At 45.6% G+C, this 14,654-nt stretch overlaps 1 protein-coding gene across 2 annotated transcripts in view; it reads left to right on the plus strand.

Annotated features, from left to right (window-relative positions):
• The first annotated feature begins 463 nt into the window (after positions 1 to 463).
• Positions 464 to 14,654, plus strand: part of Opcml (opioid binding protein/cell adhesion molecule-like) — a 1,124,064-nt gene continuing 1,109,873 nt past the window's right edge. For both annotated transcript variants that reach the window (NM_001440069.1, NM_001440070.1), the window contains 1 exon segment: positions 464 to 620. In NM_001440069.1, coding sequence (NP_001426998.1) covers positions 560 to 620 — 61 coding nt within the window. In that variant the 5' untranslated portion in view covers positions 464 to 559.

A 14,654-nucleotide genomic window follows, 5' to 3' on the forward strand; every position in this document is an offset into this window, starting at 1 on the left:
TTCTGCCAGGAAGCAGCCTTTTCCTGTTCCTTGTGTCCTGAGACCTGCTAGGGTAAGATTTAGGGAAGGGCATTAGACCCCTCCCGCTGCCCACCCAGGAGCGGGTGTGCCCATGCGAGTCACACTGGCATACTCACACAAATCCCAGCAGTACTGCTGCGCGGTGAGGGGGTGCGCAAGGGACAGGCTTCAACTCCCCTTGGAGTGGAGCCTTCCCAACAGGAAAGTCTCCCGGTGTCGCTCAGGAGAGTGGAGCCAATGTGTGGCTTGGAGGTGGTCTGCTGTGCTCCCAGTGAAGATTGGTGCTGATGATTCTTACCAGTTGTGTGTATGTGCAAGGGGGAAAAAATCAGAGACGCTGTCTGCCTGCTCCCATCTCGCGCGCGCTCTCTCTCTTCTGCTCTCTCCCTCCCTTTGCAAACATTGGATTTAAACCTGCTCAGAATTCAGCACAGAGGAAGCAGCCTCGGTGGTAGCAGCAGCAGCACCAGCAGCAGCAGCACCAGCAGCACCAGCACCAGCAGGAGCTCGCCGGGCCGCCGCGCACCACAGCCTCGAGATGTACCATCCCGCCTACTGGATCGTCTTCTCGGCCACCACTGCCCTGCTCTTCATCCCAGGTAATCAGCAAAGAAGGATGTTTTCTCTCTGGGCGATGGTGCGGCTGCTAGGGCAGAAGGGGAAGGGGGAAGAGGGAGAGGCAAGGAGGAAAAGAGGGAGTGCAAGAGGCATGTGAGTGAAGGTGGGCTTGCCGCGTGCACGCAAACAAGCACACACACTCACTGGCTAGCTGGCTCTCAGGCAGACAGATGCCCACAGCAAGCAATTTACTCCCTTCCGGGGAGCTGGGTTCGAGATCTGCACAGTGCTGCAAGGCGGTGCTGGTTCTGTGAAAGGCACAACTGGCATTGACCAGCTGTGGTCCCAGGGGTGACAGAAGGGGGGCTTAAACTCCAGGCGCAAAAATCTTCTTGCGCGCTGCTGTTGGGACCTGCATCAGGAACTGGCATCCCGCTCAGTACTGGTCTCTGTTTTTTTTTGAATCCTCGTAGTCTCTGTGTCTCTGTTTCTTGTGTTTTTTTTTCTCTTTCCCCTTCATGTTTTTTCTCTCTTCCCAACGCTCTCTCTTCTCTTTTCCTTCCTTCCGAATGAACCCTCCCCTCTATTCCCACTCCAGATCCCCACCTCCCTGTTTGCCTTCTCATTCTTTCACGAATTCTTCCCTACTGCATTTTTTTTTCTTAACACAATCCTTCCACCACCTCTTGTCCTTTCTTTATCCTTCCATCGAATGGGCAGATTGTGCCTTTGAAATCCACTTTCTCCTTCCTAATCTTCACATCACAGCAGAGATGTGAATTTCCCCTAATAGATTTGATCCACCGGGGAAGATTGGGAAATCTAGTCCCTAGTCCAGGGTTGTGAGAGTCCCTGCCCTGGGAAGAGATGTTAATGCAGTGCTCTTTCTCATAGCACTTATTTGTTTGGGCAAACCAAGTCTGCAGTGACCCAGGTAAGATGCGGCAACCCTCCCTAGTCAGCCTGGTAGACTCCTTGCAGAATCCAGCACGTCTTAATAGGGTTGGTAATTGCATTGGAGCCCTTGGCAAGCAGAGGACTGTGCTCGCAGGCATCTTTCACACAATGCTGAAGGGGCTGGAAGGCTCGTCAACATTTTAGACAGCATCAAAGGGTCTCTGGGTCTTTCACCCTTTAGGGGCATTTCTTCCTCTCTCTCTCCTCTCTCTCTCTCTCTCTCTCTCTCTCTCTCTCTCTCTCTCTCTCTCTCTCTCTCCCTCCCTCCCTCCCTCCCCTCTTGCTGTTGCAAATGGAGATGTATGTTTTCTGTTAAACATTAGCTTAGACCTAAATTCCCTTACATATGTACAGAAATGAATGCCAAGATTCTTAACCCTCCTCACTCTCATAGGTAAAACACAATTTTTCATTTTATGTTCAGAATCCTTTGGTCAGGTTTTCTCCCCTTTCTTTTGAACATAATTCTCCAAAGTACTTCTAAGCTACCAGAGAAAATTAGAAAAAAAAATGGAACTTTATTGGAAGGAAAGAGAGAGAATTGAAAATTTTCTTTAAAAGAAAAGATACCCGTTGCATAATGTTGTGTCACTTTATTAAGTACATTTTAATTAATTTGAAAATTTTATGCCCCCTCAATTAAGTTTCAAATTGAACTTTTCTGAGAAGAGATGGGTTCTAAGCCAAGTTCCCAGATGTCTTTTGGGTCTGGCAAGTTCAAAGTCAGGAGGGTGTCCCTTTTCTTCTTCTAGGGTCTCCAGTGTAGCAAGGGGAGTGGGGAAGGTCCCAAGCAGAGCCCAGTGCTCAGTACCTGCTTGAGCCTGATAGAGGGAGCCAGGTGGGTGCTTCTGATTCTCTGCAAAATGATAAACTTTCCTGAGAGTTCAGGAAGCTCCTTGTGGACTAATCTCTCCTCCTACTGTGGTTCTAAGGGCTTGGGTTAGGACCTTCTTGAAGAATGGATGAGGAGGATGGGTTAAGGACATACTTCACAGGGTCTCTGCATCCCCATGGCTGTCCTAAGGACACAGTACACCCCAAAGTCAGCCAGGAACTGAGTTGAAACTTTCCTCTAAGGATCTCCTAGTACCCTAAAGCATTGTGCTTGTAGGGAACAGGCAGTCCCAGATTACAGCAATATCCTACCTCAGACTTGAAAGGGGCCTCCACTGGAGTTCCTGAATCCTGCCTGGGTATGAGTGTGATGGTCCAGCTCTTCAGTTATTTGGGAGAGCAGGCATCTGAACAGGGTTGTCTTTACCCCAGTAGGCAGGCTTTACAACCTACTCCGAGAGATGCTCTAACCCGAGAGACCCGGAAAAGGGAGGAAGAAAAGTTGGTGTTAGTGGAAAGAAGGAAAAAAGACCCAAGGATCTGAACCTGGAATCCCGATGCATCCAGAAGGCTTGTGTCTCCTCATTGCCCACATCTTTTACTTACTTCAGTGTCTTTGGACTTCTTTTTAATTTTTTCTTTTGTTTCAAATCCTGCCTTCCCTCCCAAGAGGTTAACACCAGCTCCTTAGCCATTTACTCTCCCAGCAGGTAAAACCAGGCTAATGTGATCACAAAACCTTGACCTGGTTAGGCCTCCATGCTACCTCAGTCTGCAGCTTTTCATTTCTTCGCAAAAACACCTTTTCAACTCAGAATCATTTTCAGGTTAATGCTGTTGTTGCCTTGTCCTTCCCAGGGGAGACTGATGTGTTCATAAATTGTTTTCCTAAGCAGAATTTCGAGGGTGGGAAGACAGTTGCAAGGGGGAGACTATTGAGCTCACATCCAAGACAGGACAGAGAAAGGGGTGTGGTTAATGATGTGTTATGCTAAGAAGCATAGTCCTGAGACCCAAATGATGAGGCTGAGTTGGTTGTCCCAGGTAGAAAGAGACATTAGGCTTTTAGAGAAGAGAATTTGTATGTGTGCGCACTTATGTGTGTGCATGTATATGTGTGTATGTGTGTGCATATATGCATGCGTGAGCGCGCACGTGTGTATGTGTGTGTGCGTGTGTATGTGTGTGCGTGTGTGTGTATGTGTGTGCGTGTGTGTGTGTGTGTGTGTGTGTGTGTATGTGTGTGTGTGTGCATGTAAGCACACTGGGAAATCTAGGCCCTTGATAGGCATATGATTTCCCACTGAGCCATATCATCGGTCCCAGGAGTCTTTATGACCTTGAATCTGGGCATTGATGGGAGTTAAGTATGATAGAGGAACCCAAAGTTAAGGCTGCTGGGTATTTGCATCAGAACCACCTGGGTATAGGAGCTCAGATCAACATGTGAAGGCCATCTTAGACAAGAATATGTATAAATGCTGAGCACTTTACGTCCCTCTGATGACTTCCATATCAATCTGTCTAGTTCTAAGTCACTGTCCTTGAAATTCAGTCTTTGGGTGAAGTCACATTTCCCTCCACCAGTCTTAGCATTATAGCCATGGAACAGAGTGGGGCAGACTCCACAGTCTTAGGTAGTTGAGGGAAAGAGTGGATTTCTAAGCTGGAAGCCTGCTTTTCTACTAGGAAGACCTTTCCTATGGGGTGTCCTTTTTACTCCTAGGTATTCAGGGGTCTTCTCGCCTATGTACTGAGCAGAGAATTGCTGTGAAGATTGAACCTGGGTTTGTGACCTGTCACATCTTAAACAGGTTTCCCATCATTGATTGTCAGAAAGCCTTGGGCTTGGCTGGAAAATTCCCAGAGGCTTAAGATGTCCTCATCTTCTACAGGCCCCTTTCCCCTTTGTATATTTTATTTCATTAAGGATCTTGGGTCTTTGGACTGAGACAGGGCATGAGGAATTTTTAGCCAATTTTGAGGATCTCTGTCCCCACTTCCTCCCAGTGTTGAGAAGCCTGGAGGTCTGTTTCCCTGTGTTAGAGGATTCAAGAAGGAAAATGTAAGCCTCAGGGACCACTGACAGTTAGGGCCAAGGACTAGGCATCTGATTATTGAAAGGTTTCATCACCCTTATGCCAATACTTCTTTCCCACCCAGCTATCATGTGGCTCTCAACCCTGTAAATGATTGGCATATTAATAAGGTCAGACCATGTCCTGTTGGCATTCAGCACTGACCAGTGACAATAGCAGGCCCTTAGAAGAAGACAGGCAATACGTGGCGTTTTAGTTGCCTGGAGCTGGGCAGTGTGAGATCAATCAGTGATCCCAGATGGATTGAGATTCTTGTGTGTTGCTCCAGGCTTGCTTGCCTCCTTGCTTTCCTTGTGTGGGTCCCTTCAGCCACAGCCCCAAAGCCTGGAACATTTAGGAGATGCCTTAAGTAGCCCACATCTGCTGGTGCTTGTGGTCTGGCAACTCGAGTGCCTGGATCTCCCATCAGCCACTGGAGACAGCCCCTATGCTCACAGCTTCAGCCTGGCCTCTGAGCTTCATGGGGCAACATGTCAGTGGGCAGTTTCCCACTAAAAGGATCTCTACGCCAGCTTCTGTGCATGCTGAGAGCTGAGAAGTTACAGGCTTTGCTTCGGAGCTTTTTGGAATCCATTCAGTTTGTTCAGCACGTCTCATTTTGCCAGTCTGTAGAAAGGGTTCTGATTCTGTATGGCTATACTGGACAGAATAAAAACCAAAAATCTAGGTTAGATGTTAACAAGGGAAAGCTTAAGAATTGTTATCATGAGAGAACATATCCCAGACTAGTGACGTACATTGCAAAGGGAGAAGTATGCTCGTGTGTAGGTGACTAGAAAATATGGTTCTCACTGTTGAAGAAGACAGAGGACAAGATGGAACTGTACTGACCCATCTATATCTTCGCCATGGTGATGAAATACAATAATGCATTCCTTTATTCATCGAGACTTTATATTTGTTCTGATGAATTAAGACATCTCCCAGTTTCAAAACCACAAGTACAGCAAACTAGAAAACTGTTTCCCCCTTTCCTTCTTTTTGACACCACTGAAGCCATATACTGACGTGGACTTTGGTTTTTCTGCTCTGCAAAGCTAGTGGTGGAGACCGGTCTTTGCGTTCCTGAGGGGCTGCTTGGGAATGTTTTCAGTGCGGTGCAAGGTATGTGGACTTATTCAGCAGCCTTTGAACACGTGGGGATTTCTGTAGCACGGGCTCACAGCTTCATGTTCACATGACCCTTTTCAGCCTATGGGCTAGACTTTCCTCAACTTGGCTCTCTGGCTTGGGGCCCATCAGCCTCCTAGCCTGTGTGTCTGTGGATGGTTGCCATTCCTCTGCAGCTGCCTGCAGCTGGAGAGAGAGGGCAGATGGAAGCAGACCCACTCTTCCTGTCACGGAACTCAAGTGTCAGTCCACAGATGGCCTGTGGCTGCTGACAAGCCAAGCTGTCAGGGATGGTGGATACTGGCACTTTGCATGTCCATGGAACCTTCCAGACATGGAGGCTGAGCAGGCTGGTGTCACCTTGGGGTGGCTTTGTTCTGCTGTCCCACTCCCGACGATGGTCTCAGTGTAACTCTAGGTCCTGAGGTTGTCTGTTCTCGCCATTTATGCTGTAGTCAGGAGCCGAAGATTTAGAATGCACTACTGATTTCTAAAGTCTTCGTCTCCTGTGCCTTGCCGCAGGTGGAGTGATATGATAGGAACAGATACAGTTCCAGTAGGCAGATTTATGATCATTCATTCAGAAGCACATAAAGGTAATTCTGAGGATGGAGCAGAAAGAAATTCTCACCCAGAGGTGAACATGAAGACAAACACAGGTGTGATTACTTCCCTATTACGTGTGTGGGCAGGCATGCACACCACTGGTAGAGTTTCATCATCCTCTGGCAGTCACAAAGTCATTCCTTAGGCTGAATTCGTACACACACACACACACACACACAGACAGACACACACACATACACACACACACATACACACAGACACACACACACACACACACAGACACACACACAGACACACACACAGACCTACACACAGACCCACACAGACCCACACACACAGACACACACACACACGCACACGCACACACACACTCAGACACACACACAGACCCACACAGACCCCCCCACACACACAGACACACACACAGACACACACAGACACACATACAGACCCACACAGACACACACACACAGACACACACACAGACACACACACAGACCCACACAGACCCACACAGACCCACACAGACCCACACAGACACACAGACACACAGACACACACACACACACACACACACACACACACACACACACACACACGTTTAGCTACTCGTAAAGTCTCAGCCACAGCTCATCACAAAAAGCAAGCCCATCTTCCTCTTGTCTAATGGCTTTGCACCTCTAAGAGAACACCCACCGGAGCCTTCAGCCTCAGTGCCCTTCCTATTGGCACATGGCAGAAGTCTGTGCCATACATGGCCATTCATGTGTGCCTTTGCTTGACACTGTAGAAACTCCCTCTACAGCTACCCACTCTCTTCTGTATCCCAAAGTCAGTGGGCTCCAAAGGCAAAACTTCCACTTATCTCTCAAGATCCCCTCCTATCCAGAACTCTTGGTGCCCAGAGGTTGTGACTCCCCTGCAGCCACTAAACTAACTTAATTAAATGTTTGCAGAATGCTTTGAGACACCTCTGGGCAATGTGCTGGGTAAGTGCAAGGCATTATCATTATGAGGCAGCACATTGCCTTTAACAAGCAGGGACACTGTGCTGAGAGACCCCTGGAAAGGCCAAGATGAATCGATGCATCAGGACACAGGCCATTGATTGGAATGGCTGCTCGTATGTTCCTGGGAAATGATAAGTGACATTTGAATTGAGCACTGAAGTCCAAGGTCTAGAAAAACCAGGATATTGGTCATTCCAAGGGACAGAGACTCGGAAATGGTCCGAGTGGCTATTCTTGAACTCTTGCTTTGTGTTTCTCTCTCTCTCTCTCTCTCTCTCTCTCTCTCTCTCTCTCTCTGTGTGTGTGTGTGTGTGTGTTTTGCAAATGTATAATGCTGTTCTACTGCGCATGGGAGATTGCTGATGAACTCAGTAAGGAGGGCAATTGTTATATGCTTTATGACTTGCCGGGAAAATTTACATTTACTCTTATTTGTTGCTTAACAAAGGGATACGGGACATCACTAGATTGTGTGGACTCCCAATTGTGTAGAGTTTACAAAATAAAACCCAAAACCCTCAAAATTGGACAGAGTACACAAGGCCATGTTCTGTGCTGGGCTCCCCACTTTTCAGCACTTCGTTTCCTTTTTTACTCACTCTTCCTTCCTCTCTAGCTCTTCCGTGGGCTTTGGTCCCTTTGGTCAATTTAATCCCCCATAAAAGAATTCCTCATAGGCTTTTTACTCAAGCATAAAAATTCTGATCTATCTATCTATCTATCTATCTATCTATCTATCTATCTATCTATTTCCCATGAACCATCTTTTTTCTTCTTTTGGAGCTTAGCAAAAGTATTACTTTCTCAAAACAACCTTCTCGATGCTCTAAGGTAGCTAGGCCTTATTTATTATGCAAGTTCTCAGCGCCAGGCTTCTCTTCCAACACCATGAGTTTATGCCTTGATTTTATTTTTCCTTCCACCTACTGTGGCCCATAAAGCTACACCATTCTCCTCTCCAGCACATTCTCATTCCCTAACACAGTGGCCGAGGTTAAGAGCACAGAGTATTTGTTGAGTGAGTGAATGAGTGGGTGAGGAAACAGAGTAGGAAAGAAACGATAGCCAAACTCATACCAGTATTAGGTGCCAGCTTACTCTGCATGTCCTTTTGATCATGCTTTCTGAATTCTCAAAAATGTCTGGGTTCCTGGGTTGTACTGGCCAGCAGCTCATTTGTTTGTAGAGTGGGCACGAGGCTTGGGAACTGCTTTGCCAGTGAGAAATGGAAATGTCTAGAAAATGCTTAGATATTAGTATTCACTCAAGGGTTTATGAACACGAGTCAACACTAGCTGTGATCTACCAACCAGACAAGATCACAGCTCAGTGCTGGAACTGGAGAGCTGTGAAAGTAACATCTCAACAGACACACCTGTGTAGTGAGAATTCTGAAATGTTGGTTTCCGTAAAAGACACAGCAATTATATAAGAATATAATTTTTGTTTTAATTCCAGCTGTGGGGATATGGGGTTCCTCCACAGCAGCTGACCATGGTTTGCCTCTTGCTTTAGCAGAAGTAGGGTTTGGGTAGCTCCAGATAGTTTCTGCAACCGTGTGATCTTTGGAATTCTGGGAATTTTTCTGATAGTATATAAATGCTAGGCCCCTGAGAGGCAGGTTTGATGGTTGGTGGTTGTTGGGGGGGGGTGCGTTGATTGCACATTTTTAAGTTAGATGTGCTCAAGGAAGAAACAAGAAGAAAGACATTAGAGTTAAGGATCTCTTTCTTTATCCTCCCTCTTCCTTCTTTCTCTCTTATCTAATGACACAATATGAAACAGGTAGAATAAATGGTGCCCAAAGGAAGCAAGAGTACCACAGAGTAACTAAGGCAGGGTACATGCCTGAGAGTATGTGACATTCTGTATACATGGATGTGGCCCTAAACTTGCTATTGGCCTAATACAAACTGAGGTGACTCAGCACATTTAATCAGACTGTCTGTTTGAGGAACCTCAGTTGTTTGAAATTTACAGTCATGCCCCTGTGCCAGAAACTGAGGATTGTAATAATACAAGAAGGGATTTTTGTTATTTACAACAAGTAAACTGCTGCACTATGGCTAAGAAAATGCAGATGGCATGCAGGGTGGGAATTAAACATGACCAAGGGACATAAACATGACCAAGGGACATAAACATGTTGTCATTCTTATGGGAAAGGTAAAACTGGGCTCAGCAAGACAAAAGAATTATAAGGTTCTATTGTTTTTATACCTAGTCAGTTTTATAGTGTAGTCTGTTCACCAGGGCCGTTACATCATGGTTCTTGGGCTTGGGATCACAGAGGTCTTGCCTGGCCTATCTATGAATGTTTCACAGTGTTAAGCACATGTACTTCTCAGATATATTATTTACTGAGGAAATAACTAAAATAGTTATGGTTGGTCCGGGTTTGCAGCTAAGCAGCTACTGTGCTTTGCTAGTATGCACGGAGCAAGAGACCCACGTGCATCAAGCCAACACCTATATGATTGGGAAATCACAACTCAGGCAGGATAAGGATGGGGATACACTTCCATGATTGCCTGTAAGGAGGGCTGATGTTGCCACCAAGCTCTGTGCCAGTGACAACTGAGTAAAGACCTGAAAAGAAGTTATAAGAGATGTTTTAAGGCCCAGGGAAGGGAAGGGACAATGTGTTGGTTTGAATGAGAATGGACCCCATCGGCTCATATTTGAATGTTTGTATCGTAAGTGGTAGATTGCTTAAGAAAGATTATGAATTGTGGCTCATTGGAGGAGGTGTATTCCTGGGGGTGGGCTTAGAGGTTTCAAAAACCCATGCCAGGCCCAGTCTTGCTCTCTTTCTGCTGTGTAGTGTAGATCAGATGCCAGCTTTCAGCTACCGCTCCAGTACCTGCCTGCCATGGTTCCTGCCATGATGATCATGGACTAACCATGTGAAACTGTAAGCAAATCCCAGGTAAATACTTTGTCCTATACATTGCCTTAGTCACAGTGTCTCTTCATAGCAATAGAACAGTGGTAATCAAGACAGGGAGTATAGCTCGGACACACAGGGTAACTGTGAGGTTCAGGGATTGATACCAGGGGAGGAGGAGGGCCAAGGGAGGCCAAGGAGTTAAAGATATTTTGAGTTGAGGCAAGAAAAGACATACTTTATTCATCAGAGCATAGACCTTGAGGCAGGCATACACTGACACACAGGTTGGCATAGGTCCAGGGAGACTGGCACATTGAGTGCAACGAAATACACATCCAGAGCTACTCAGAAAGGCTGGGGAAGACAGAGACAAAGGCCAAGCTTAAAACTTCAGAACTTAGAGCCATGCTTATATAAAACCCACAAAAAGGTGGCACCCAGCCTGAAATGGTTATGTAACAGATTACACCACTGTTGACTTTGGGGTTCCCTGGACAACCAATGTCAGCCGTTTTGTTGCTGACATATAGCCCACCTCCTGCTCTCACAGTTTTCCAACCTTAGCCATCTCTGCCAATGCTGGTTATCTCTACCAGCACCACATTTTTCCAAAACATAAACTGGCTTGTTTAGTCTTTTGTTCCCTACATGAGCTCAGCAAGAAACCTAAGGGCTTACTCTCCTACCTGAGTAGAGCAGAGAGGAAAAATGTGTGGCCCAAGATTAAGCTTCCAGCCTGTTGTGCAAGTGTCAGAAAAGAAACATAGTTTCTGAGGGCCATTTCAGTTGTAATTCTGGAAGTGATGATCCATGATTGGTATAACTCATGCAATGGGTGTGGACCATGGTTTGTATCCTTGACTTCTATTCTTGCAGCTTGAAGAATGGATTAAGGATGTACATTGCATTTGGGAGGCCACTGACACATCTCAGTGGCCATGACTTAGACCTCTGGGAGAGGTGATCAGAAAAGAGAGGCATGAATGAACCTGCCAGTCTTTAAAGGAATATTGTGGGTGAGTTACAGAGATCATGGAGTCTGATTCTAATAACAGAAACATAGCAGGACAGTCCTTGTGACCTGTAAGTTCCACTGCTAGTGCCTTGCCATGAGTCCTCTCTCAGTTGATATATAGTCTCACCATAAAAGAGGAATAGGTGGCTTTTTGGAATTCCACCCTTCCTGGAAGCAAAGCAATTTCAGCCCTTGACACCAAGCCTAGTGTGTCCCTGAACTTCTAACTATATTTAAGAGATGACAGAGTTCTAGTTGTCTTATCTGTTGTATTCTACCTTATTTTTCCCCCTGGAAGAATCTAGGCTGTGGTTAGAGGAGCTTTGATTGGATCCTTGAGTGACTATGGACACTTTAATTCAACCACATGACATAATTATGATGGCACTAGAGTATGTGTAACCTCCTACAAGGCAACTCATTATCAGGGATCTTCTGAGCAGAGATTTGTATCCATGGTCTCCTGAAAACACGTTTAGGTGCTTGGAAAGGGACTTCGAACACTGTCTAGTTTATCCCAGCACTGAGGTGAAGGGGGTCTAAGATTCTTCTGTAAAGTCACATAGTTAGAAGCTCCTCTGGGTGACAGGTGCTATAGTCTGTCTGGAGTCATTCCTCTCTGATAGTGAAGAGGGAATACTTACATTTTAAATGGATACTGCATTGAGAGATGGCCCCTTAACCTTGGGTACTCTTCTATTCCGTGCTGTTTATTCACTTTAGCATTTTATTCCCTAAAGTGTTTGTTCACTTTAGTGCACAGAAGAAACAGTGAGGGACAAGGTAAGGCAGTGGGAAAAACTCAAGGATTAGGGTCTGGGGGCAAGAAGCAAAACAGAAGCCTGGTCCCTTGTAGAACAATGACCCTTGCAAGTAAACTTGGAGACTTCTAGAAATACATGGCTCCTTGGTATAAGGAAGGCTATGCTTAGGGCAGTATAATGAAAAAAGTGTCAGATTTGTGTCAAGCTGATGGGATTCACATCAACCTGTTTGGTCTTCACACCATGACAGGTGCTGGCTTTTATCATCACCGCCAGCAAAACAACTCTTTTAAAATTATGTTTTTGGCCTCAAAACTGTACTGAACCAAGAGAAAAATCCATACCAAGAATCTTGTAACCTCTATGCTAATGGTTCATGGTAGACTTACACATCATATGCATGTGCATCATACCAGTTCTATAATTAAACAAGCAAAATGGCCAGTCTTCTTCCCTTTCAACACCTCTGCTTCAAATCAGCAAAGTGGAAATGGGCACAGTAGCTGCAAGGAGTTGTAGATAAATTCAGAATGAGAAACAAGAGTTCAAATTCAGATGCATGCCAGAAAGGATCAGATGGTAAGATGAGACACAGCACTGGTAAGGCAAAACACCTAGGGGCATTCCCTTCTCTACAATGACAGGCTTAAGGAAGCCTGAGGCTAATCTGAACAAGCCAACTTGGTTCTTCTGAATAGACCAGTGCCAAGGGATTTCCTGTATTCTTCAATGAGAGGGAGGAATGCTGGAAGAGAGAACATGGCAGATGGAAATAGCCCATCAGCTTGCAGGCTCCAAGAGAAACTGGAGTTTCCTTAGGAGTCCCCTGGCTTTATCCCATGGAGAGGATGGTTCCCAGTCTTACTTGGCACTGGGATGGTTGCCTCTTTGGGTGAAGTCCAGACGGGAAGGGATGATGGAAACTACTATTGAGTTATTGAGATTCTGCACCCATCTTTTCCTGATGGGACCGTGGAGTCTTAGAAGATCATGGGCACTTCTTCCAACTGATGTCAGCTTAAACTCATGATATCTGAAGGATGTAGCCATTGCTTGTGGTGATCCAGACAACTGTTTGTTTCCTGTTCTCACTTAAATAATCTGTATTTAAAGCAGATGATTAGAAGTCTGTGGCCATCTCATGGGAATGCTGGTGCAGTGAGTCCTGCCATGCCTTTGGCTTTATTACTCCTAAAGTCAGTCACCTTAGATAAGTGCTTTGACTTCTTTAAGATGATTACTCTGCACAGAATAAGGAAGTGATCTCAGTGGTACCTAGAAAATCCCCAGCTCTCTGAAGTTACTGGTGGTCAGGTCTTAGTTATTTTGAATAAGTCAATTCCCAAGATAGTCTTGGAATCCTCTCTCTCGATGATTTTCTCTGGCTGTGGTGAGTGTGATTGGAACCCCAAAGTGGCACATACTCTGATTCTGGAGCAGGCTGCACGGTGGAAGGAGCTCTTGGTGTCTCTTCTGCAGGCCTGAAATGGGTTTGGTTTGCTTCTGTTCCCATGGAGACCACTGTAAAGTATTTTCTGTTTTCTCAGCTGAATTACTTGGACCTTGCCAGAGAATGGGGACTTTGCCATTTGTGTTGTGATGAAAGAGGCCTGGCATGAGTAGGAGAGGACTCTGACTTATAGACTTATGTCAAGCTAGATCTGCGCCGTGACTGTGTAAATTTTACCTCACTGAAAGCATAATTCCAAGGATGAATCTATGGAGGTAGAGGAGTCTTTTGAAAAGTTTGAAACATTTTGGCTGTCCTGCTCGTAAGCTGCAGAGTGTCCTGATCCTTCCACCTTATACAAGCTGATTGGTGAATCCCAGAGATTGGATACTTCTTTGTTCAAGCCCACAGGAAATGATACAGAATCTCAGGTCCTCATGACCACTTCTATCCTATGAATTGCTTGAGTCCATAATGAGAATCATTCATGTAAAGAACAGAAATGGGATAGCTTATGAGGCTGTGTATCTGCCTTGAACCCTGCCCTAAATCCAACATGTTGGTTAGTAGTCTTGGATGATCCACAGTTCTGAAAAGGGCCCTGGTGTACAGCACTAAGCGATTCTATATGTCATAACACTGTCTGATGGGCAGCAGTATTCTGTATCCCTTTGCTATAGTCTTGAGAGCTGGAGAAGAGAGTATCTCATGTACCTTAACCACACACTTAACCTGGTCTTGCCTAGGATTAGATGTGCACTTGTTATAGCTCCTCTTTGGAATTACAGTGTAATTCCTAGCTTTTCTGGGAGAGTAACTACTATGAGCTATGCTTTCTAGTCTCATTTTGAACTGCTCAGTCTCCAGAATGCAGCCCCCATCTTCATATGTCACAAGCTATGTAAGTGGCCAAGCCTTATCAAAATGTTGGATGCTTCTAGAACCCCATCAGACATAGTTGAGCATGGTTGATTGAGGTCAGGTGTTTTGGAAGATACCTCTGCTTGCGGATTAGAGTTCCAGAGAAATAGCTGACACCCTATTAGTCCTCTAGAAGAACCACTAAAGTCTATGTGCCTGGGAAGGCAAGAGAACTACAGTAACATAGTTCTGTCTTATGTCTTAGTTCAAGTGCAGAAGCAATGGAGAAGAGTTCAGAATAGAAAAAGTTGAAAAAAATCAAAGGCAGCATGTTCTAACCTCCTCTGTCCCCCATAAAATCATACTATATGTTTTATTTCTCTTTATTTTCAATTCTTCTGGCTGGTTTGGGGATGGAGTGGTGAGAAGTAGGAAGAGAGGGACCGTGACTAATATTTCCAGTACAGAGAAAGCACTTTTCGTCATCCTGTCCTTCTGTTGGTATTCCTAGGTGCTGG

Source organism: Rattus norvegicus, chromosome 8 (genome assembly GCF_021556685.1).
Source record: "Rattus norvegicus strain SHRSP/BbbUtx chromosome 8, alternate assembly SHRSP_T2T, whole genome shotgun sequence".
Classification (NCBI taxonomy): domain Eukaryota; kingdom Metazoa; phylum Chordata; class Mammalia; order Rodentia; family Muridae; genus Rattus; species Rattus norvegicus.